Source organism: Oncorhynchus masou, unplaced genomic scaffold (genome assembly GCF_036934945.1).
Source record: "Oncorhynchus masou masou isolate Uvic2021 unplaced genomic scaffold, UVic_Omas_1.1 unplaced_scaffold_1482, whole genome shotgun sequence".
Lineage (NCBI taxonomy): Eukaryota > Metazoa > Chordata > Actinopteri > Salmoniformes > Salmonidae > Oncorhynchus > Oncorhynchus masou.
The window spans coordinates 41,961-66,290 of NW_027004819.1; the positions used below are offsets into that span (position 1 = coordinate 41,961).

Below are 24,330 nucleotides of genomic sequence, written 5' to 3' on the forward strand. Positions count from 1 at the left end.
CAAGTCAGCCTGCCTCTGTAAAATATATATTCCCTATTCAGATTGAGTTCTGCTTTAAATTCTATCGACAAAGTAAAACCAACCAAACTTCTCAACTTTCTATACTCTAACATTTAAACGTACCATGTTCTGTGCAAAAGTTATCGTATGTCAGTCGATTCATAAAAACATATATCATCCTGGTGGCACAACACTGTATTGTATCTCCCCGTTATTCCCGAAAATTAATCAGGTTTAGGTGACTTTCTCTTCTATGATACATTTATTTAAATATGACTCACATCTCAATACATAATTCCAGCAGATCATTTTGTGCAACATAGCGTATAACATCGAAATTGTCTCGTCATTATTTTGAATGAATTCTTCTTTCAATTCAACCAAAACAACATATTAAAAGTTCAGTTCATATCTTATACAAACACTAGCGACCATATTTTTTCAGGCAAAACATACAAATAGATGAATTACAATCTAAAATCAATTTTAGTCTATTGGTTTCAAAGCTGAGATACGAACCTTGGTGTCCTGCTATTTAAACGATTGAGTTTCCCCGCTAATAATTACATTATTATAATTGTCTGTAGTCGCGAACTCCGGCACCGAGAATTCCCAGAAAATAGTCATAATTTCAACCCTTCCTGACTAATTTAGTAGTATCAGCTTCTATTCAGGGTCTTTTGTCCGAGTCACATTTTGGACGCCTCCCTTCCTTTTCCTTTGATCTCAGCTCCCTTCCTCGTCTCGGCTAACCATATCCTAGCTGTATTTAGCCCCTCTGCCCGTTGTTTATCTGTCTTTTCTCCACTAACCCTATTTATTTGTTTAATCATTGATTAATAACCCCTCTGGCTTCAAAAGCCTGTGGGAATAGCAAAGCTCCCATTATTGATGAATTCCCAAAAATTTGAACATCAATCAAAGAACTCAAATCCCCCCAGAATCGAGAATATAGGCTACTGACCTTGCCGCCGACTGGGAAAAGCATTGTTCATTGGATCTAGTCACCGTCCCTGTCCGTCTGGGGTGTACACCGGCCTGGTCTTTTCACCCTCAATTCAGAGGCCAGAAATAACGGGACCCGGCCCGCTCGTGCACAATTCTTTGGCGTACGACCTTCAGATGGCAGAGACGAGAATTTTAGATCAAGCTCGAAGGACCAATTGTTGCAGGAATTAAATTCCTCTGATTTATTACCCAATTAAAATTAAACACTCTGTCAATCCATAAGAATTTGTATGACTCCTATTTGTATAAAATGGACAGAGCCCAGTCTTAAAGTCAATCAGCAGTGTTTATTCACGAGAGCCCATTACCCATTTTACCACAGGTTATAAACTGAAAATGATGTCATTAGTTTGCGTACTACCCAGTCTCATCTCTGCTCCAGTACAATGGCTATATGGTTCTCAAGACTTAGATAATTTATGATCCGAGCCAAGGTCTGCCTGTGTAGATAAGCCTTCTAGCCAGTCTGGCTATAAGTTCAATCATTTCTACCAAGGAACAGACAGTCATTGTTCTAATTCTTGATTATATTTACACACATTATATTCAGTACTAGGATTAAAATGAAAATTCATACATATACAGTAACATAATAGTATTCTGATTAGTCAGTCCTGATTGAAATGTATACATAATTATTCATTATTGATCAAAAAAATTCCCTTAACAACCTACCACCCACCTGGGGACTGAGGGTTATGAGAGAACCCCACATCACTAGCTTCTCTTTATACAACCTGCCATCTACCCACCTGGGGACTGAGGGTTATGAGAGAACCCCCACATCACTAGCTTGCATGTTCTGCAGCCTTGTAAAGATAAGGAGGGGATGACTGGGAGGCAGGTTGGCATTTATTGTCATGAATCTTGCCCTGGAGGTAGTTCAGCAAAGAGGCCAATTTTGACTTTGCAGCTGGCATATCTAGAGGAAATCTCGCAGTTCTACTTCCAGGTCAAGATTCATGACAAACATCAACCTGCGACTGGCAGAAGCAATGAAGAATCGATAACGCGTAAGCCATATATAATTGTACAATTTGTTGTTCAACATAAAAGACAACAAATGATCACATTGGTATTTTAACAGTGTTATTGTAAGAGTTTACATGTTTAAACAGAGGATCCATCTAAAACAGTATAAAACAAGATAATAAACAGAGGATCCATCTAAAACAGTATAAAACAAGATGATAAACAGAGGATCCATCTAAAACAGTATAAAACAAGATGATAAACAGAGTATCCATCTAAAACAGTATAAAAATAAGTGCAGTATGTTCTGAGAATGTTACTTTAACGTCAACTCATAACGTCACACTATAACTTCATGGGAGTCTTGTGGAAAGACTGCATGATGTTTTGGGGGGATTGAGAGACGTCTTCATCAACATTTGCAGAATATTCCTGTAATATTTTCACCTCTTGTCAGACGCCAACAGTCTAGTCAGCTGCAGACATTCATAAGGAGTTCTAGTAGTTTATTTGCCATTTGCAGGTATAAAAAGCAATACATACATTGTAATTCCTTGTTGGATCTCTCTCACATATAGGACAGTACATACCAGAGGAGGCTGGTGAAGGGAGGATGGCTCATAATAATGTCTGGAACAGAGTGAATGAAATGGAACACATGGAAACCAAGTGTTTGATACCATTCCACTTATTCCCCTCCAGCCATTACAAGCCTGTCCTCCTCAATTAAGGTCCCACCAACCTCCTGTGTTACAAACACAAACAGTAAAATTATCATAAAAATGCAAAGTGGTAAAAGATCAGAAAAGGAACCAAAAGGTTCAGTCATGTTCTAATAGTCTGATGAAAACAGTTTAGGTTGATGATATAACAGGCAGATAGAACTGAGCTAGAAGCTGTTCTAGAACCTGTGGTCCAGAAACTGATTTAACAGGCAGATAGAACTGGGATAGAAGCTGTTCTAGAACCTGTGGTCTAGAAACTAATTTAGCAGGCAGATAGAACTAGGATAGAAGCTGTTCTAGAACCTGTGGTCTAGAAACTGATTTAACAGGCAGATAGAACTGGGATAGAAGCTGTTCTAGAACCTGTGGTCTAGAAACTGATTTAACAGGCAGATAGAACTGGGATAGAAGCTGTTCTAGAACCTGTGGTCTAGAAACTGATTTAACAAGCAGATAGAACTGGGATAGAAGATGTTCTAGAACCTGTGGTCCAGAAACTGATTTAACAGGCAGATAGAACTGGGATAGAAACTGTTCTAGAACCTGTGATCCAGAAACTGATTTAACAGGCAGATAGAACTGGGATAGAAACTGTGGTCCAGAAACTGAATTAACAGGCAGATAGAACTGGGATAGATGCTGTTCTAGAATCTGTGGTCCAGAAAATGATTTAACAGGCAGATAGAACTGGGATAGAAGCTGTTCTAGAACCTGAGATCCAGAAACTGATTTAACAGGCAGATAGAACTGGGATAGATGCTGTTCTAGAACCTGTGGTCCAGAAACTGATTTAACAGGCAGATAGAACTGGGATAGAAACTGTTCTAGAACCTGGGATCCAGAAACTGCCTAGCAACCACTGGTCCTAGACTGGTGCCCTGAACGGCATATGTTTTCTGAAAACGCCTATATGTGTGTGTGTGTGTGTGTGTGTGTGTGTGTGTCCAGTCTGAGTGTGTGTACAGTGTATGTGTGTCCACTATGTGTGTGTGTGAGTGTCAGTGTGTGTCAGTGTGTGTGTGTGTGTGTGTGTGTGTGTGTGTGTGTGTGTGTGTGTGTGTGTGTGTGTGTGTGTGTGTGTGTGTGTGTGTGTGTGTGTGTGTGTGTGTATGTGTGCACTAGAGCGTGTGTATCCCCAATATGTGTGTGTGTCCAATGTGTGTATCCAGTGTGTGTTTGTGTGTGCATGTGTCCAATGTGTGTGTGTGTGTGTGTGTTTGTGTCCAAAGTGTGTCTGTGTGTGTGTGTGTGTGTGTGTGTGTGTGTGTGTGTGTGTGTGTGTGTGTGTGTGTGTGTGTGTGTGTGTGTGTGTGTGTGTGTGTGTGTGTGTGTGTGTTTGTGTGTGTGTTTGTATCCAAAGTGTGTGTGTGTGTGTCTGTGTCCAGTGTGTGTGTGTGTCCAGTGTGTGTGTCCGTCCAGTGTGTGTGTGTCTGTGTGTGAGTGTGTCAGTGTGTGTGTGTGCATCACTGGCACAGGGACACTGAGGAGTCCCAAATCCCAAAGGAATCATCATAAACCCTAAACCCTGGATAGAGTGGCTCAGTGAATGTGGAGGTGAATGTGATCAGGTGGGTCAGTGTGTCAGAGGAGGCTCTGTAGAAGGACAGAGTGCCGGCTGGCCAGTCCAGATACACTCCTACTCTCTGGGAGCTGGAGGAGGGAACGTCTATAGTAGTGAGATTATTATTGTGCCAGACTCTGTAACTGTTGTCAGAGCAGAACAGACACCAGGACTTGTCATTCCATCCAAGCCAACAGTCCTTAACCCCTCCTCTCCTGCTGATTCCTTTATATGTCACTCCTATTCTCGCCCCTCTTCCACTCCACTCTACCTCCCAGTAACAGCGCCCAGTCAGACCCTCTCTACACAGCACCTGTCCACAGCCATCAAATCTCTCTGGGTGATCAGGATACGGCTGCTCCTCTGTCCTCCATGTCACCTTTCTGTTCTCCTCAGACAGAGAGAGGTGTCTGTCTACTGTGTTTTGGTCCAGTGTGAGATCACAGACATCTGATGGATGAAACCAGACACAATATTAGAAATCATCATCATTCACATTAGAATGTTAACTCACTTTTCACTAATTTATTTAATGTAGATGTTTCTAGGTATCAAAAGGAGAAGTTAAGGTAACTTGAGACTTGTTGAATGATCATATGTAATACTTTATGGTGATATAAAACACACTTATTCCCATTAATTACACACACACACACACACACACACACACACACACACACACACACACACACACACACACACACACACACACACACACACACACACACACACACACACACACACACACACACACACACACACACACCTGTATGCATCAAAAACACAAACACACATTTCTAATGTAACACGAACACGCCACACACACACAGACACAAACATTGTCAAAGCAACTCTTTGTAAACGTTGGTGTCCCTGATTTCTGCTTCTGTAGAACTACAGCTGATATTTAATATGACCAAGTAAGTAATGATGGTGTTCTTTGACTTTGACTTAACTTGAATTAAGACTTATTCTTAGTCATATTCTTCACAGCAGTCAAAACTCACATTTTCTAAGTCCAGGTTTCATTCTGTTCTCTCCACCATGTTCCACACTGTAGCGGTAAGCAGAAGAACAGACAGTCATTGAGGGATACACATGAACACACACACACACACACACACGCACGCACGCACGCACACACGCACGGTCAAGCGTGACACGCGGCACACACGGTCAGTGTCCAGTGTGTGTGTGTGTGTCCAGTGTGTGTGTGTGTCCAGTGTGTGTGTGTATATGTCCAGTGTGTGTGTGTCCAGTGTGTGTGTGTGTATATGTCCAGTGTGTGTGTGTGTGTGTCCAGTGTGTGTGTGTGTGTCCAGTGTGTGTTTCACATTGGACACACATACATAGGAACAGTCAGCATATAACAAATGCATAACATACATAACAAACAGTCAGCATATAACTTTGTCCAAGTGTTGGTCAGAATGTTTGTCTTAACAAGCCTGATAAGTCCAACATGTCTGATATGAACATTGACATAAACCCTCTACATACTTGAGTTTCTCCAGTCTGCAGTGTGGATCCTCCAGTCCAGCAGAGAGCAGTCTGACTCCTGAGTCTCCTGGGTGATTGTAGCTCAGGTCCAGCTCTCTCAGGTGTGAGGGGTTTGACCTCAGAGCTGAGACCAGAGAAGCACAGCCTTCCTCTGTGACTAGACAGCCTGACAGCCTGCAAAGAGTCAAATCATATTAAAATCACACTGCTTTCTTTGGTGGTGAAAATTGTGGCAGTATATTTTTTCTAAATGTTCAGTTACATCAGTGTCCTGACAGCTGTCATATCTATTCATAAATGAATGTATCATTATTATAAATGATCAAAGTATTGCTTGTAGAGAGAGAAATGTATAGTACAATTATTTGAGTAGACTGACCAAAACAGTTTAAAAAGCAGTATCAGTCAAAAGACAGACAGTGAGGTATCAGATTTAGATTGTATTGAGTATACAGTCCACAACATATCTATTTTGACAGTGAAGCTAACATTTTAAATGTGTCTTTGTACTCCAACATTTTGGATTTGAGATCAAATGTTTCATATGAGGTGACAGTATATAATGTCACATTTTATTTTAGGGTATTTTAATACATATCTGTTTCACCATTTAGAAAAATAAAAGCACATTATGTATCTAGTCCCCCATTTGATGAAGTCATAAGTATTCTGACCAATTAACTCATAGTGTATTAAAGTAGTCAACAGTTTAGTATTTGGTCCCATATTCATTGAACGTAATGACGACATCAAGTCTGTGACGCCATGACTGAGAAAGATCATGAATAATAATGAGTGAGAAAGTTACAGAGGCTACAACAAAACATACTAACCTCACCATCACCAATAACAGAGGCTACAACAAAACAGACTAACCTCTCACCATTACCAATAACAGAGGCTACAACAAAACAGACTAACCTCTCACCATTACCAATAACAGAGGCTACAACAAAACATACTAACCTCTCACCATTACCAATAACAGAGGCTACAACAAAACAGACTAACCTCTCACCATTACCAATAACAGAGGCTACAACAAAACATACTAACCTCTCACCATTACCAATAACAGAGGCTACAACAAAACAGACTAACCTCTCACCATTACCAATAACAGAGGCTACAACAAAACATACTAACCTCTCACCATTACCAATAACAGAGGCTACAACAAAACATGCAAACCTCTCACCATTACCAATAACAGAGGCTACAACAAAACATGCTAACCTCTCACCATTACCAATAACAGAGACTACAACAAAACATGCTAACCTCTCACCATTACCAATAACAGAGGATACAACAAAACATACTAACCTCTCACCATTACCAATAACAGAGGCTACAACAAAACATGCAAACCTCTCACCATTAACCTCAAATAAAAGGTGACATTCTGCACTGTCGCCTAATATGAAACATTATATCTCAAATCCAAAATGCTGGAGCACCAAATTTAAAACTGTAAGCTTCACTGTCCAAACACATATGTTGTGGACTATGTGTGTCTGGTAAACACATGTGGATCTGGTGAACAGTTATCACTTGTTGACCAACTACAGGAATACTGACCTCAGAGTCTCCAGTTTACAGTGGGGATTCCCCAGTCCAGCAGAGAGCAGCTTCACTCCTGAATCCTTCAGGTCATTGTTACTCAGATCCAGCTCTCTCAGGTGTGAGGGGTTTGACTCCAGAGCTGAGACCAGAGAAGCACAGCCTTCCTCTGTGACTCCACAGCCTGACAGCCTGACAAAGAGATCATCATGACTTCACAAACACACTGTTCATTTAACACCAGTAGTGTAGAAGGACAATGGGAGATGCATTTGGTTTATTCTCTCAAACAGCATATATATTCATGTTCCATCTCCTAGAATTGTACGATCATAATGTTGTACTAATGTGAAAATCAATTAACTGACATAAAATGTTAATCAATAATACATATTTATCTCTAAACTAAATATTTCTTCCTGATGATTAGTTCTTATATGCCATTTTATTTACTCACAGAACAGCTCTGGAGGCTTTGACCACTGGCAGCAGCCTCAGAAGACCTTCCTCTGATCTGGAGTATTTCTTCAGGTCAAGCACATCCAGCTCCTTTTCTGAAGTCAGCAACACAAAGACCAGAGCTGACCACTGTGCAGGTGACAGTTTGGCTTCTGAGAGACTTCCTGATCTCAGGTAGCTTTGGATCTCCTCCACTAGAGAATGGTCATTCAGTTCATTCAGACAGTGGAACAGATTGATGCTCCTCTCTGGAGAGAGATTCTCCCTGATCTTCTCCTTGATGTAGTTGACTGTTTCTTCATGGCTCTGTGAGCTGCTTCTTGTCCTTGTCAGTAGACCTCGTAAGTGCTTCTGATTGGACTCCAGTGAGAGACCCAGAAGGAAGCGGAGGAAAAGGTCCAGGTTGCCTGTCTCACTTTGTAAGGCTTTATCCACAGCACTCTTGTAGACAGTAAATTTAGGCTTCTGTCTTTTCCTCACAGAAGGTTTCCAGGACGTTGTTTTCAGTTTGTCCATTAGATTCTCATTGTTGTTGATGAATGAGAGAAACACATATACAGCAGCCAGAAACTCCTGAATGCTCAGATGCACGAAGCAGTACACCTTGTCCTGGTACAGCCCACATTCCTCTTTAAAGAGCTGTGTGCACAATCCTGAGTACACTGAGGCTTCATTGACATCAATGCCAGCCTCTTTCAGGTCTTCTTCATAGAAAATCAGATTGCCATTCACAAGCTGTTGAAAAGCCAGTTTTCCAAGTGACAGAAGGCTCTCTTTATTCCAGTGTGGACCTGTCTCTTCTTTCCCAAGATACTTTTCATTCTTCTGTTTGGTATGAAACACCACAAGGTGTGTGTACATCTCAGTCAGAGTCTTGGGTATCTCTTCTCTCTTATGTTTAAGTATGTCTTCAAGGACTGTTGCAGAAATCCAACAGAAGACTGGAATGTGGCACATGATGTGGAGGCTCCTTGATGTCTTTATGTGTGAGATGATTCTGTTGGCCAGGTCCTCATCACTGAATCTCTTCCTGAAGTACTCCTCCTTCTGTGGGTCACTGAACCCTCGTACCTCTGTCACCTGGTCAACACACCCTGAAGGGATCTTATTGGCTGCTGCAGGTCGGGTAGTTATCCAGAGGAGAGCAGAGGGAAGCAGATTTCCCTTGATGAGATTTGTCAGCAGAACATCCACTGAAGTTGACTCTGTGACGTCACAACAGATCTTGTTCTTCTGGAAGTCTAGGGGCAGTCGGCACTCATCCAGACCATCAAAGATGAACAGAACTTTGTACTTGTTGTAGTTGGAGATTCTTGAATCTTTAGTTTCAATTGAGAAGTGATTGAGAAGTTCAATGAAAGTGTGTTTGTCCTCTTTCATCAAATTCAGCTCCCGAAAAGGGAATGAAAATACAAATTGGACATCCTGATTTGCTTTTCCTTCAGCCCAGTCCAGAATGAACTTCTGCACAGAGACTGTTTTTCCAATGCCAGCGACTCCCTTTGTCAGCACAGTTCTGATAGGTTTGTCTTGTCCAGTTAAGGGTTTGAAGATGTCGTTACATTTGATTGCAGTCTCTGGTCTTGCTTGTTTCCTGGTTGTGGTCTCAATCTGTCTCAGCTCATGTTCATTATTGACCTCTCCTGTTCCACCCTCTGTGATGTAGAGCTCTGTGTAGATCTTATTGAGAAGTGTTGGGTTTCCTTGTTTAGCGATCCCCTCAAATACACATTGAAACTTCTTCTTTAGATTAGATTTGAGTTCACGTTGGCAAATCACAGCAAGCTCATCTGAATGAAGAAATAACACAGAGGATTTTAATATAACGTCTGTTTTAATAACTATCAATGTTTTCATAATCCATTCCAGACTGGTGTTATTATTATTGTTATTATTATATTATTATTGATATTATTGATGGTATTATTAACATTCTCTCTCTCTCTAAATGAATCAGTACAACACATCCCTGCTGCTACTTGATGAGGACACTCGGTGTTGTGTTAAGGTTGTTACAATATCATTGAGTTCACAGCTACTTTAACTGTACTTTAGCTACAGCTTTTAAATGTTATAAAACATCATTCAACATGAGGTAGACAGATCTTACATTTCTCCAGTGTGTCAGCAAGCTCCTTCTGGTTCATTTTCCTCAGGATGTGCAGTGTGATCTTCAGAGCCCCCTCTCTGGCACTGCTCTCCTGCTGCTCATCTTCAGCATCCACCACTTCCTTATCCTGCTTCTGACTCTCAAAGCCTTCTGGGAGTTCTGGACAAAGATTCCTCTTGAACAGCTTCAGCTCGTTCTTCACAAATGTCATAATTTTCTCTTCAAGCAACTGAAATAAATCAAGTAAATATGTTAAGCAAGAGACTAAATGCTTTCTCATTAACACATTAATGAATGATTGACAGATCAACTTTACTTGAAGTAAACAAAAACAAATGTACATAACAGGACCACATACACTGAATATGGAGGCCAGGTCTGTTTCATGACTTTGGGAAGACTGACCACTGAGAATCTCTGACTCTGATCTCTCCTGTTGGTTTCTGTGGACAAAACATGAGATTACATCTCCTCATCCAGGGAGTACACACACACACACACACACACACACACACACACACACACACACACACACACACACACACACACACACACACACACACACACACACACACACACACACACACACACACACACACACACACACACACACACACACACACACACACACACAGGTAGGGAATGTTGTGTTTGTTTAATATTGTTTTAGGACTATGAAAATGGACAAAATGATTAGCCTATGGATAATGAAAACAACAAAAAAGAAATGTGAAAATGGGAGAGGAGAAATTACTAGAGACAGTGTTGTTTAACTCACTGACCAGGACCCATGAGTTCTTCTTACCTTTGTTCAGTAGAAAAGTCTCCCTCTCTAAAGTATATAAGAGCATCCATAGACCGGTCACTCTTCATGGACACACAGCTGGGTACAGAGGAGGCTGGTCTCTCCTGCTTGATTGGTCTTCAACACAACATCGACAAACATTACATCTCTCATCTCCTCTGAGCTCAGATGGAGAAACATAAGAAGAGTTTTATACCAAAACGCCATATATCACTTTGCAGAAATGTTTGCAAATTAGCTTTGGTATATCAGACACTACAGTTGATGTGCAATGAGAAAGTCATTCTGCTTTGAAAGATGATAAACTTGTAACGTCACTTTTGAGCAAATGTCCTTTGAATATTTTGGTACCTGCTGCAGAGCTCTTCTTTGTCTACAGGGCTTTACTTTGGCGGATAATGTCTCCCATCTAAATAAATTGTTTTTTATAAAAAAAAAAATATATATATACAGTGCCTTGCGAAAGTATTCGGCCCCCTTGAACCTTGCGACCTTTTGCCACATTTCAAGCTTCAAACATAAAGATATAAAACTGTATGTTTTTGTGAAGAATCAACAACAAGCGGGACACAGTCATGAAGTGGAACGACATTTATTGGATATTTCAAACTTTTTTAACAAATCAAAAACTGAAAAATTGGGCGTGCAAAATTATTCAGCCCCCTTAAGTTAATACTTTGTAGCGCCACCTTTTGCTTTGATTACAGCTGTAAGTCGCTTGGGGTATGTCTCTATCAGTTTTGCACATCGAGAGACTGAAATTTTTTCCCATTCCTCCTTGCAAAACAGCTCGACCTCAGTGAGTTTGGATGGAGAGCATTTGTGAACAGCAGTTTTCAGTTCTTTCCACAGATTCTCGATTGGATTCAGGTCTGGACTTTGACTTGGTCATTCTAACACCTGGATATGTTTATTTTTGAACCATTCCATTGTAGATTTTGCTTTATGTTTTGGATCATTGTCTTGTTGGAAGACAAATCTCCGTCCCAGTCTCAGGTCTTTTGCAAACTCCATCAGGTTATCTTCCAGAATGGTCCTGTATTTGGCTCCATCCATCTTCCCATCAATTTTAACAATCTTCCCTGTCCCTGCTGAAGAAAAGCAGGCCTAAACCATGATGCTGCCACCACCATGCTTGACAGTGGGTATGGTGTGTTCAGGGTGATGAGCTGTGTTGCTTTTACGCCAAACATAACGTTTTGCATTGTTGCCAAAAAGTTCAATTTTGGTTTCATCTGACCAGAGAACCTTCTTCCACATGTTTGGTGTCTCCCAGGTGGCTTGTGGCAAACTTTAAACGACACTTTTTATGGATATCTTTAAGAAATGGCTTTCTTCTTGCCACTCTTCCATAAAGGCCAGATTTGTGCAATATGCGACTGATTGTTGTCCTATGGACAGAGTCTCCCACCTCAGCTGTAGATCTCTGCAGTTCATCCAGAGTGATCATGGGCCTCTTGGCTGCATCTCTGATCAATCTTCTCCTTGTATGAGCTGAAAGTTTAGAGGGACGGCCAGGTCTTGGTAGATTTGCAGTGGTCTGATACTCCTTCCATTTCAATATTATCGCTTGCACAGTGCTCCTTGGGATGTTTAAAGCTTGGGAAATCTTTTTGTATCCAAATCCGGCTTTAAACTTCTTCACAACAGTATCTCGGACCTGCCTGGTGTGTTCCTTGTTCTTCATAATACTCTCTGCATTTTTAACGGACCTCTGAGACTATCACAGTGCAGGTGCATTTATACGGAGACTTGATTACACACAGGTGGATTATATTTATCGTCATTAGTCATTTAGGTCAACATTGGATCATTCAGAGATCCTCACTGAACTTCTGGAGAGAGTTTGCTGCACTGAAAGTAAAGGGGCTGAATAATTTTGCACGCCCAATTTTTCAGTTTTTGATTTGCTAAAAAAGTTTGAAATATCCAATAAATGTCGTTGTACTTCATGATTGTGTCCCACTTGTTGTGGATTCTTCACAAAAAAATACAGTTTTATATCTTTATGTTTGAAGCCTGAAATGTGGCAAAAGGTCGCAAAGTTCAAGGGGGCCGAATACTTTCGCAAGGCACTGTATATACTGTATACTCAGACACTACCTGACCTCCTATAAAGGGTTCTATATATATTCTATATATACTGTATACTCAGACAGGCTAACCTCATATAAAGGGTTCTATATATATTATATATATATACTGTATACTCAGACACTACCTAACCTCCTATAAAGGGTTCTATATATATTCTATATATACTGTATACTCAGACACTACCTGACCTCCTATAAAGGGTTCTATATATATTCTATATATACTGTATACTCAGACAGGCTAACCTCCTATAAAGGGTTCTATATATATTCTATATATACTGTATACTCAGACAGGCTATCCTCCTATAAAGGGTTCTATATATATTCTATATATATACTGTATACTCAGACACTTCCTAACCTCCTATAAAGGGTTCTATATATATTCTATATATACTGTATACTTAGACACTTCCCCACTCCTATAAAGGGTTCTATAAATATTCAATATATACTGTATACTCAGACACTTCCTAACCTCCGTTAAATGGTTGAGTTTATTTTTATTTTTACAGGGACAGTGCACATTAATCAACTTTTCAGTAAAAGTGCCGGTTTTAGCCAGCCGGCTAATTTTCAACCGCAGTCCCTGGGCAGGTTATTGAAAACAATTACAATATAGACAATAGCAACATAGAACAAGCAAGACATAGCAACATAGGACAAGCAAGACGTAGCATACAGACAGAGCAACATAGAGCAAAAAGCAGCAAGACAAAATTCATAAAAGCAACAAAGTGTTTCCACACCTCACAAGCTGCAGACAACAGATAACATGGAAAGCGGCAACACACAGCTAGGGACCATGTTCACAAATCTGATTGACCTTTAGCCATGTCTTCAAGCATTTTGTGAAAGTGTGATATGTGGTGCAGTTATGTGTGTCTGATGGCAGTGTATTCCAGACATGGGAAGCTCTCACAGAGAATGCAGATTTACTAAAGGTCCTTTTCCTTAGGGGAACTATACAGTCACCTCTCATGGCAGACCTTGTGGATCTGCTGCCATATGTCTTGGTTTTCTGTTTAACAAAAATATTGAGTGGAGGGGGAGCCAGGCCATTAAGGATCTTGAATACAAGACATGCGTCGGTGTATTGCACAAGATTTTCCCAACTCAAGAGCTCATGCTTTCTAAGGATGTGACAATGATGATGGCTATTGGGCTTCCTATCAAGCACTTTGAGAGCCTGTTTGTAGACAGACTGAATAGGTTTTAAAGTTGTACAGCAAGCTTGGGCCCAACTAGTCAAGCAGTATGTTAAGTGGGGGAGTATCATAGAGTTGAAGTACAGTTTTGCTACCTCTGTAGTCAAACAATTTCGTATAAATCGGAAATTAGCTAGGTTGAATTTAGTTATTTGAATTACCTTTTTCACATGCTTTTTAAAAGAGAGGTTGGAATCAAGTATGATGCCAAGGTACTTAAAATCGGATACCACCTGGAGCTTCTCCCTTGACACATAGACATCTGGCTCAGTAGCATCTGTTGCCCTCTTTGTGAAGAACATGCAAACAGTCTTTTTCACATTGAGATGCAAACACGAGTCACTGAGCCACTTTGTAACCTGGACCATTACAGTAGTGAGTTCTTGTGCAGCTTGTTGTTTGCTCTTTGCATGCACATATATCACTGTATCATCTGCATACATTTGAACTTCAGACCCAGTACAGACAGAAGGCAGATCATTAATGTACAGGCTGAACAGGAGGGGCCCCAGTATTGAACATTGGGGCACGCCCACATCATAGCTATGATAGGACGACAGCTCATTGCTCACTCTGACACACTGAGTTCTGCCTTCAAGGTATGATTTCATCCATCTCAAGGCATCAGGGGAAAAGTTGAACTTTGACAATTTTGTGATGAGAATCTCATGGTTAACAGTATCAAGAGCCTTCCTTAGGTCCAGAAACACAGCCCCAACAGCACCCCCTTTGTCCATCTTGGACTTCACATTTTCCAGAAGAAAGCAGTTGGCCGTTTCTGTGGAGTGTTTCGCTCTGAAGCCAAACTGCATGGAGTGTAATGTGAAGGGGCTGTTGTTGAGGTGGGCAATCAGTTGTTCTGCTACACACTTTACAACAACCTTTGACACCACAGGTAGTATACTAATGGGCCTGTAGTTACTCACGTCAGCAGGGTCGCCTGATTTAAAGATGTCCGTTATTATGGCCGTTTTGTTTAGTTTCGATTAGGGGCAGTTCGGTAGCGCAATTAACAATCCCTCCCGCCTGCACTGGATGCGGGGAACTAATTAAAATAGCTTGCGTACCAGAAGCAGAGTCAGGGTTCTATATATACTGTATTCTCAGACACTTCCTAACCTCCAATAAAGGGTTCTATATATATTCTATATATACTGTATACTCAGACAGGCTAACCTCCTATAAAGGGTTCTATATATATTCTATATATACTGTATACTCAGACAGGCTAACCTCCTATAAAGGGTTCTATATATATTCTATATATACTGTATACTCAGACACGCTAACCTCCTATAAAGGGTTCTATATATATTCTATATATACTGTATACTCAGACAGGCTAACCTCCTATAAAGGGTTCTATATATATTCTATATATACTGTATACTCAGACACGCTAACCTCCTATAAAGGGTTCTATATATATTCTATATATACTGTATACTCATACACTTCCTAACCTCCTATAAAGGGTTCTATGATGAACTTCAGTGGTTCTGTATATTGTAGGAAGATAGAACCCTTTTTGGTTTCAACAGGAGTGAAGAGTGTGTTGATATCACGGATATATTGTCAGTATTCAGCTTGTAACAACGATCAGAATAAAAACTAGAAAGTTATGCCTGCCAACACATTAGATAATAATTAAGAGGCTAAATTATTGTGTCATGCTAAAATTTTATAGAGGTGTGTGTGTGTGTGTGTGTGTGTGTGTGTGTGTGTGTGTGTGTGTGTGTGTGTGTGTGTGTGTGTGTGTGTGTGTGTGTGTGTGTGTGTGTGTGTGTGTGTGTGTGTGTGTGTGTGTGTGTGTGTGTGTGTGTGTGTGTGTGTGTGTGTGTGTGTGTGTGTGTGTGTGTGTGTGTGTGTGTGTGTGTGCTGGTGAGACAACCACATATCACAGTCTAATATACAGGATACAAACATTTCATTACAGCTAAATCGCGTTTTGAAAAACAAAAATTCATACAAAAAAACTATGAATTAAAATCTTAGAACAACAATATTTTACAGACAAGGTTCCCCTGAGCAATACTGTCTGATAAATAACAAATGTGAAACAATGGTGGAAACACGTTTTAGAAACAAACAACATTGTAATCTCACCTCTTAGCTTTGGTGTCATGTTCCCCAGAGAGTCTCGTTTTAGAGGCAGGGCCCCCCTCCTCTCTCTCCCCAGAGAGACTCATTTTAGAGAACTGTCCCCTAAACAGAGATCCAACATGGTTGTTGTGGTTAACACAGTAACAACTAAACAGAGATCCAACATGGTTGTTGTGGTTAACACAGTGACAACTAAACAGAGATCCAGCATGGTTGTTGTGGTTAACACAGTGACAACTAAACAGAGATCCAGTATGTTGGTTATGGTTAACACAGTGACAACTAAACAGAGATCCAACATGTTGGTTGTGGTTAACACAGTGACCCCTAAACAGAGATCCAACATGTTGGTTGTGGTTAACACAGTGACAACTAAACAGAGATCCAGTATGTTGGTTATGGTTAACACAGTGACAACTAAACAGAGATACAACATGCTGGTTGTGGTTAACACAGTGACAACTAAACAGAGATCCAGTATGTTGGTTATGGTTAACACAGTGACAACTAAACAGAGATCCAACATGTTGGTTGTGGTTAACACAGTGACCCCTAAACAGAGATCCAACATGTTGGTTGTGGTTAACACAGTGACAAATAAACAGAGATCCAACATGTTGGTTGTGGTTAACACAGTGACAACTAAACAGAGATCCAACATGTTGGTTGTGGTTAACACAGTGACAACTAAACAGAGATCCAACATGTTGGTTGTGGTTAACACAGTGACAACTAAACAGAGATCCAACATGTTGGTTGTGGTTAACACAGTGACAACTAAACAGAGATCCAACACACTGACAACTAATTATTGAAGGTCAATTGTTCTATTTTATTAATTATCTCTTGGACATGTAGTTGTGATTGATATTGTTCACCTTTTCTCCATGTCGTGGAACTAATAACAATAATATAATAATAACAATATACTGTTAATACAAATATTAATAATAACAATATAACATATATAATAATGTAATATTAATAATAATAATGTCTCTTTCTCTTTTCTCTTTCCCATTCTAGTGTGTTGCTTTGTTCAACAGGTATGATATTATGATGCTGTTACTGAATTCAGTTCATAATATCGATGTTAAGAATAGTCTGTTCAGTGGTTTCATACCAAATTACACAGGAAGCAGGAGCTCATTGGAATTTAGAAAACAACACATGTTCTGATATTATGAAAGACGACTTACAATTTCTACATAAAAAATATACAAACTGTAAAATAACCGCGAGACACGAATATATGAACAACATGTTATTGAATTTGACTTGCCTACACCCAGTTAGCGCCATTTTGTATGATTGCACTGTCACGTAGCTGTCCCAGGTGAAATGGACTGTTAGATCTGAGTGTTTTACTGTCATTCACTATACTAAAATAACACTGGACATTTAATGTCTCTACACACTTTACAATAATCCCTGGGAAGATTCTTACCTTGTAGCCTGAATTCACAACCAGAACATGTCAAGTCATTGAGATATTTTCCGTTGTGCTGAGAGATCACCTTCTTGTTCACAAGTGTCTCTGTATCTATGTTCTAGGTTCAGTTGATCTTTGGATGCAATAATATCTGGTCAAAGTCTAGTGACACAACACCATAGTATATCATAACCATAACAGCAGTTTAACCTTTGGCCAGTAAAGGCCATGGCATATTATAACATGTAGAATCATTATGATGATCCAGGTTCAACATATCTCTAACTTTGAAGTATGCAATGGGGTCCCACATTATTGACCCTCAAACCAACTCTTAGTTTCCTGATTCAGATCTGTCTAAATCAACTCTTAGTTTCCTGATTCAGATCTGTTTAAACCAACTCTTAGTTTCATGATTCAGATCTGTTTAAACCAACTCTTAGTTTCCTGATTCAGATCTGTTTAAACCAACTCTTAGTTTCCTGATTCAGATCTGTTCAAACCAACACCAACTCTTGGTTTAAACAGATCTGAATCAGGAAACGAACTCTTCGTTTCCTGATTCAGATCTGTTCTAACCAACTCTTAGTGTCCTGATTCAGATCTGTTCAAACCAACACCAACTCTTAGTTTCCTGATTCAGATCAGTTTTAACCAACTCTTAATTTCCTGATTCAGATCTGTTCAAATCAACTCTTAGTATCCTGATTCAGATCTGTTCAACTCCTCTGACTGTCATTGTCATGCCCTGTATATCTAAAGGAGTTGTCTAAAGCACACACAGATCTGGGACCAGACTAATGTATCCGTGGGTTGCCAGTTAGACTGTTTGTCTCTGGTCTGTGGTCAGCAGCGGTGGCTGGTGGCATGGAGTTATGGAGGACATTTTTATAGCCGAAATACCTCCGTTTGTACTTCACGTTTGGTTGAGAAATCCACCGGAAACTGCGGTCACGACAACGCCGAAAAATATTCCAAATTAGATCCATAATATCGACAGAAACATGACAAACGTTTTTATAATCAATCCTCAAGGTGCTTTTCAAATGTCTTTTTTTATTTTACCTTTATTTAACCAGGCAAGTCAGTTAAGAACAAATTCTTATTTTCAATGACAGCCTAGGAACAGTGGGTTAACTGCCAGTTCAGGGGCAGAACGACAGATTTGTACCTTGTCAGCTCGGGTGTTTTGAACTTGCAACCTTCCGGTTACTAGTCCAATGCTCTAACTACTAGGCTACCCTGCCGTCTATTTGGTAATATATCAACCGGGACAGGTGGCTTCTTAGTAGGAAAGTGAGAAACAATGGCCGCATTTGTCCTTTACGCACAAATCACTCTGAGAGCCTCAAATCAAATATATGTATTTATATAGCCCTTCGTACATCAGCTGATATCTCAAAGTGCAGTACAGAAACCCAGCCTAAAACCCCAAAAAGGAAGCAATGCAGGTGTAGAAGCAAGGTGGCTATGGAAAAACTCCCCGGAAAGGCCAAAACCTAGGAAGAAACCAAGAGAGGAACCAGGCTATGTGGGGTGGCCAGTCCTCTTCTGGCTGTGCCGGGTGGAGATTATAACAGAACATGGCCAAGATGTTCAAATGTTCATAAATGATCAGCATGGTCCAATAATAATAATCACAGGCAGAACAGTTGAAACTGGAGCAGCAGCACGGCCAGGTGGACTGGGGACAGCAAGGAGTCATCATGTCAGGTAGTCCTGAGGCATGGTCCTAGGGCTCGGGTCCTACGAGAGAGAGAAAGAAAGAGAGAAAAAGAGAATTAGAGAGAGCATACTTAAATTCACACAGGACACCGGATAGGACAGGAGAAGTACTCCAGATATAACAAACTGACCCTAGCCCTCCGACACAAACTACTGCAGCATAAAAACTGGAGGCTGAGACAGGAGGGGTCAGGAGATACTGTGGCCCCATCCGAGGACACCCCCGGACAGGGCCAAACAGGAAGGATATAACCCCACCCACTTTTCCAAAGCACAGCCCCCACACCACTTGAGGGATATCTTCAACCACCAACTTACCATCCTGAAACAAGGCCGAGTATAGCCCACAAAGATCTCCGCCACGGCACAACCCAAGGGGGGGCACCAACCCAGACAGGAAGATCACATCAGTGACTCAACCCACTCAAGTGACGCACCCCTCCTAGGGATGGTATGAAAGAGCACTAGTAAGCAAGTGACTCAGCCCCTGTAATAGGGTTAGAGGCAGAGAATCCCAGTGGAAAGAGGGGAACCGGCCAGGCAGAGACAGCAAGGGTGGTTCGTTGCTCCACCAACTTACCATCCTGAAACAAGGCCGAGTATAGCCCACAAAGATCTCTGCCACGGCACAACCCAAGGGGGGGCGCCAACCCAGACAGGAAGATCACATCAGTGACTCAACCCACTCAAGTGACGCACCCCTCCTAGGGATGGTATGAAAGAGCACTAGTAAGCCAGTGACTCAGCCCCTGTAATAGGGTTAGAGGCAGAGAATCCCAGTGGAAAGAGGGGAACCGGCCAGGCAGAGACAGCAAGGGTGGTTCGTTGCTCCAGAGCTTTTCCGTTCACCTTCACACTCCTGGGCCAGACTACACTCTATATGACCCACTGAAGAGATGAGTCTTCAGTAAAGACTTAAAGGTTGAGACCGAGTTTGCGTCTCTCACATGGGTAGGCAGTATTCCATAAAAATGGAGCTCTATAGGAGAAAGCCTGCCTCCAGCTGTTTTTTTGAAATTCTAGGGACAATTAGGAGGCCTGCGTCTTGTAACCGTAGCGTACATGTAGGTATGTACGGCAGGACCAAATCAGAGAGATAGGTAGGAGCAAGCCCATGTAATGCTTTGTAGGTTAACAGTAAAACCTTGAAATCAGCCCTTGCCTTGACAGGAAGCCAGTGTAGGGAGGCTAGCAGTGGAGTAATATGATCAAATTTTTTTGTTCTAGTCAGGATTCTAGCAGCCGTATTTAGCACTAACTGAAGTTTTTTTAGTGCTTTATCCGGGTAGCCGGAAAGTAGAGCATTGCAGTAGTCTAACTTAGAAGTGACAAAAGCATGGATTAATTTTTCTGCATAATTTTGGGACAGAAAGTTTCTGATTTTTGCAATGTTACGTAGATTTAAAAAAGCTGTCCTTGAAACAGTCTTGATATGTTCTTCAAAAGAGAGATCAGGGTCCAGAGTAACACCGAGGTCCTTCACAGTTTTATTTGAGATGACTGTTATTATTAGAATGCATTAGATTTACTGTCTCTTCTTGGATTGAGTTATATCACCATTACCTATCCTCTTATTATTAGAGTGCATTAGATTTACTGTCTCTTCTTGGATTGAGTTATATCACCATTACCTATCCTCTTATTATTAGAATGCATTAGATTTACTGTCTCTTCTTGGATTGAGTTATATCACCATTACCTATCCTCTTATTATGAGAATGCATTAGATTTACTGTCTCTTCTTGGATTGAGTTATATCACCATTACCTATCCTCTAATTATTAGAATGCATTAGATTTACTGTCTCTTCTTGGATTGAGTTATATCACCATTACCTATCCTCTTATTATTAGAATGCATTAGATTTACTGTCTCTTCTTGGATTGAGTTATATCACCATTACCTATCCTCTTATTATTAGAATGCATTAGATTTACTGTCTCTTCTTGGATTGAGTTATATCACCATTACCTATCCTCTTATTATTAGAATGCATTAGATTTACTGTCTCTTCTTGGATTGAGTTATATCACCATTACCTATCCTCTTATTATTAGAATGCATTAGATTTACTGTCTTCTTGGATTGAGTTATATCACCATTACCTATCCTCTAATTATTATAATGCATTAGATTTACTGTCTCTTCTTGGATTGAGTTATATCACCATTACCTATCCTCTTATTATTAGAATGCATTAGATTTACTGTCTCTTCTTGGATTGAGTTATATCACCATTACATATCCTCTTATTATTATAATGCATTAGATTTACTGTCTCTTCTTGGATTGAGTTATATCACCATTACCTATCCTCTAATTATTAGAATGCATTAGATTTACTGTCTCTTCTTGGATTGAGGTATATCACCATTACCTATCCTCTTATTATTAGAATGCATTAGATTTACTGTCTCTTCTTGGATTGAGTTATATCACCATTACCTATCCTCTTATTATTAGAATGCATTAGATTTACTGTCTCTTCTTGGATTGAGTTATATCACCATTACCTAAACACAGCAGTTTTTGTGTTTTTTTCTTGATGTACCAAGTGGGTTGGCTACTTCAAAATCATCAATATAGAGTTGAACAGCAACCTTAAACTCTTCTACGAGAAACCATTTCATTGTCTTTACTAAATGAGCCATCACGATATGATGCATACTGGCCACTTGGTTCTGCAGACGTCTTCATTGCTTTTTCTTGCAACATTGTAAGGATGGTGTCACACCCTGACCATAGAGAGCCTTTTTATTTTCTATTTTGGTTAGGTCAGTGGTGTGACTAGAGTGGGTAATCTAGATTATTTATTTCTATGTTGGCCTGGTATGGTTCCCAATCAGAGGCAGCTGTTTATGGTTGTCTCTGATTGGGGATCATATTTAGGCAGCCATTTCCCCACTGTGTTTTGTGGGATCTTGTTTATGTGTAGTTGCCTGTTTCACGTTTCGTTCGTTCTTTATTGTTTTTGTGCGTTTCATTCAATTAACATGTGGAACCCATACCACGCTGTGCTTTGGTCCGAATGTTATTACGATGATCGTGACAGATGGGGGCGTTGTGGGATGTTTTTGCACCATCTGCGGTCAACTCAATAGGTTTCACCACTGGGAATTTCCTGTCGTAATAAATATTCCTTCTTTTTGCTGTTGACAAAGGTCCATCTTTTGAACAGTGAAGAACGTCATTGTCCCTCCCTCTACTACTACTACCACTACTACTACCACTACTACTACCACTACTACTACCACTACTACTACCACTACTACTACCACTACTACTACCACTACTACTACCACTACTACTACCACTACTACTACTACTACCACTACTTGTCAGGACCCTGTTACGAACCTGGGTCTCCGGAGTGAGAAACAGTCACTTAACCAACTGAGCCACGAATAGTCAGCAGAACCCAGAAGATGAGGCAGACACAGCAGTACTTAAGACAGTGTATTTAATAAAGTAAAAAGGAGAAGTCCTTCAATACAAAAAAATGGCAAATCCAAAAGGTGGTAGGAATAGCACAAAAAAGCCTCAAGAGATACTCAAGAACAAAAACAGAATTCCACAAGAGCATCCACCGGAATCGACAAGAATACACAGAACACTAGGGCTGGGTGCTAACATACAAACACAGAGCACAGAACTGAGGGAAACTAAGGGTTTAAATACAATCAGGGTAAACGAGGCACAGGTGCAAATAATAATGGGGAACAAGGGAAAAAACACAAGGTCAAAAAGCACAATGGGGGCATCTAGTGACCAAAACCCGGAACAACCCTGGCCAAATCCTGACACTACTATTTCTACTACTAATACTACTACCACTACTACTACTACTACTACTACTACCACTACTACTACTACTACTACTACTACTACTACCACTACTACTACTACTACTACTACTAACACTACTACCACTACTACTACTACTACTTCTACTACTACTACTAATACTACTACCACTACTACTACTACTACTATCACTACTACTACTACTACTACTACTACTACTACTACCACTATTACTACTACTAATACTACTACCCCTACTACTACTACTGCTACTACTGCTACTGCTACTGCTGCTACTACTACTGCTACTACTGCTACTGCTACTACTACTACTTATTGTCTACTAAGCCATTCACCATTTCATTGATGACATCAGTGCTCACATTACAATGATGTTTCTCTAGACGGTGCTAGACTGTTTTTTTCATTAGTGGTTTAGATAGTAAGAGCAGTTGATTTAAGTTCACTAGCGTTTCTTGAGTTGCACTTTGTGACACATGAAGAAGTGATTGTTTCGAGGGGTTAAAAAAATCTGATCTTTCCAAAACTTCATATGTGTGATTAGGCAACCCCCATGAACTGTAAATCAGTCATTTTTCCCATAAAATTTCAAAGGAAAACTAAATCACACACACACACAGCTTGGAAGGAGGGACCCATTGGGGTGCGTAGAGACATACACTGCCTGCATTAGTTAACCTTGTTGGAACTTTTAAAGAACCATCAGACCTAGAGTTCCGAAACTTTAGAATCCTGTTCTAGACCTCAGGTCGATAGTACGTGGTGAGTTACGTGGCTCTAGAAGGTTCTCGGACCGAGAAACAGCCTCGTACATTTGCAATGACTTCAATTCATTTTTGCATCACGAAAATGACGACATTTAGAAATGTCCCAGAGTCGCAAGACTAGGTGCATTGCGACCATCTCGGCCCATATAGACGGACCCCAACGTTTCTGTCCAATAGCTCATTCAAGGACCCCGTAGCAAGTCATGGAAAAAGTGGATTTTCAGCACCAATTTGGTTCTTGCTCGGGCACCAAATGACCTATCGAGCCAAAACTTTGGATTCGGGGTCACCTCAGCTAGGCCTACACATGACATCAGAAATGGACCCGCAGCTAGAACGTAACTACGTGTTTTACGTTTATTTTATGGTTTGAACTGAAGGCGTTGTGAATTTTGGGCCATCTCTGAAGTATGTGATAGTTGGCTACTAAACGAGTTGGAAAAAGGGGTTTGGTGTCAGTTTGTATCA

General features: G+C 40.5%; 1 protein-coding gene across 1 annotated transcript; it reads right to left on the reverse strand.

Moving 5' to 3' along the window:
- Positions 1-1,275: 1,275 nt before the first annotated feature.
- On the reverse strand, positions 1,276-17,668 carry LOC135531005 (NLR family CARD domain-containing protein 3-like). The gene is made up of 10 exons (XM_064959157.1): positions 17,561-17,668; positions 16,117-16,215; positions 10,704-10,820; positions 10,257-10,341; positions 9,899-10,127; positions 7,787-9,578; positions 7,348-7,521; positions 5,767-5,940; positions 5,274-5,320; positions 1,276-4,716 (listed from the first exon to the last, which is right to left on the reverse strand). The coding sequence occupies exons 2-10, from the start codon at positions 16,197-16,199 to the stop codon at positions 4,169-4,171; spliced, it is 3,249 nt and encodes a 1,082-aa protein (XP_064815229.1). The 5' UTR covers positions 16,200-16,215; positions 17,561-17,668; the 3' UTR covers positions 1,276-4,168.
- Between the last annotated feature and the right edge of the window lie 6,662 nt (positions 17,669-24,330).

Excerpts from the sequence above, each read along its gene's own strand:
- LOC135531005 (XM_064959157.1), bottom strand. The coding sequence starts at position 16,199 with ATGAGTCTCTCTGGGGAGAGAGAGGAGGGGGGCCCTGCCTCTAAAACG. Across the intron at positions 7,522-7,786 it reads AAAGCCTCCAGAGCTGTTCT|GCTGTCAGGCTGTGGAGTCA; the intron begins GTGAGTAAATAA and ends TCTCTTTGTCAG. Across the intron at positions 5,321-5,766 it reads TGCAGACTGGAGAAACTCAA|TGTGGAACATGGTGGAGAGA; the intron begins GTATGTAGAGGG and ends TTACCGCTACAG.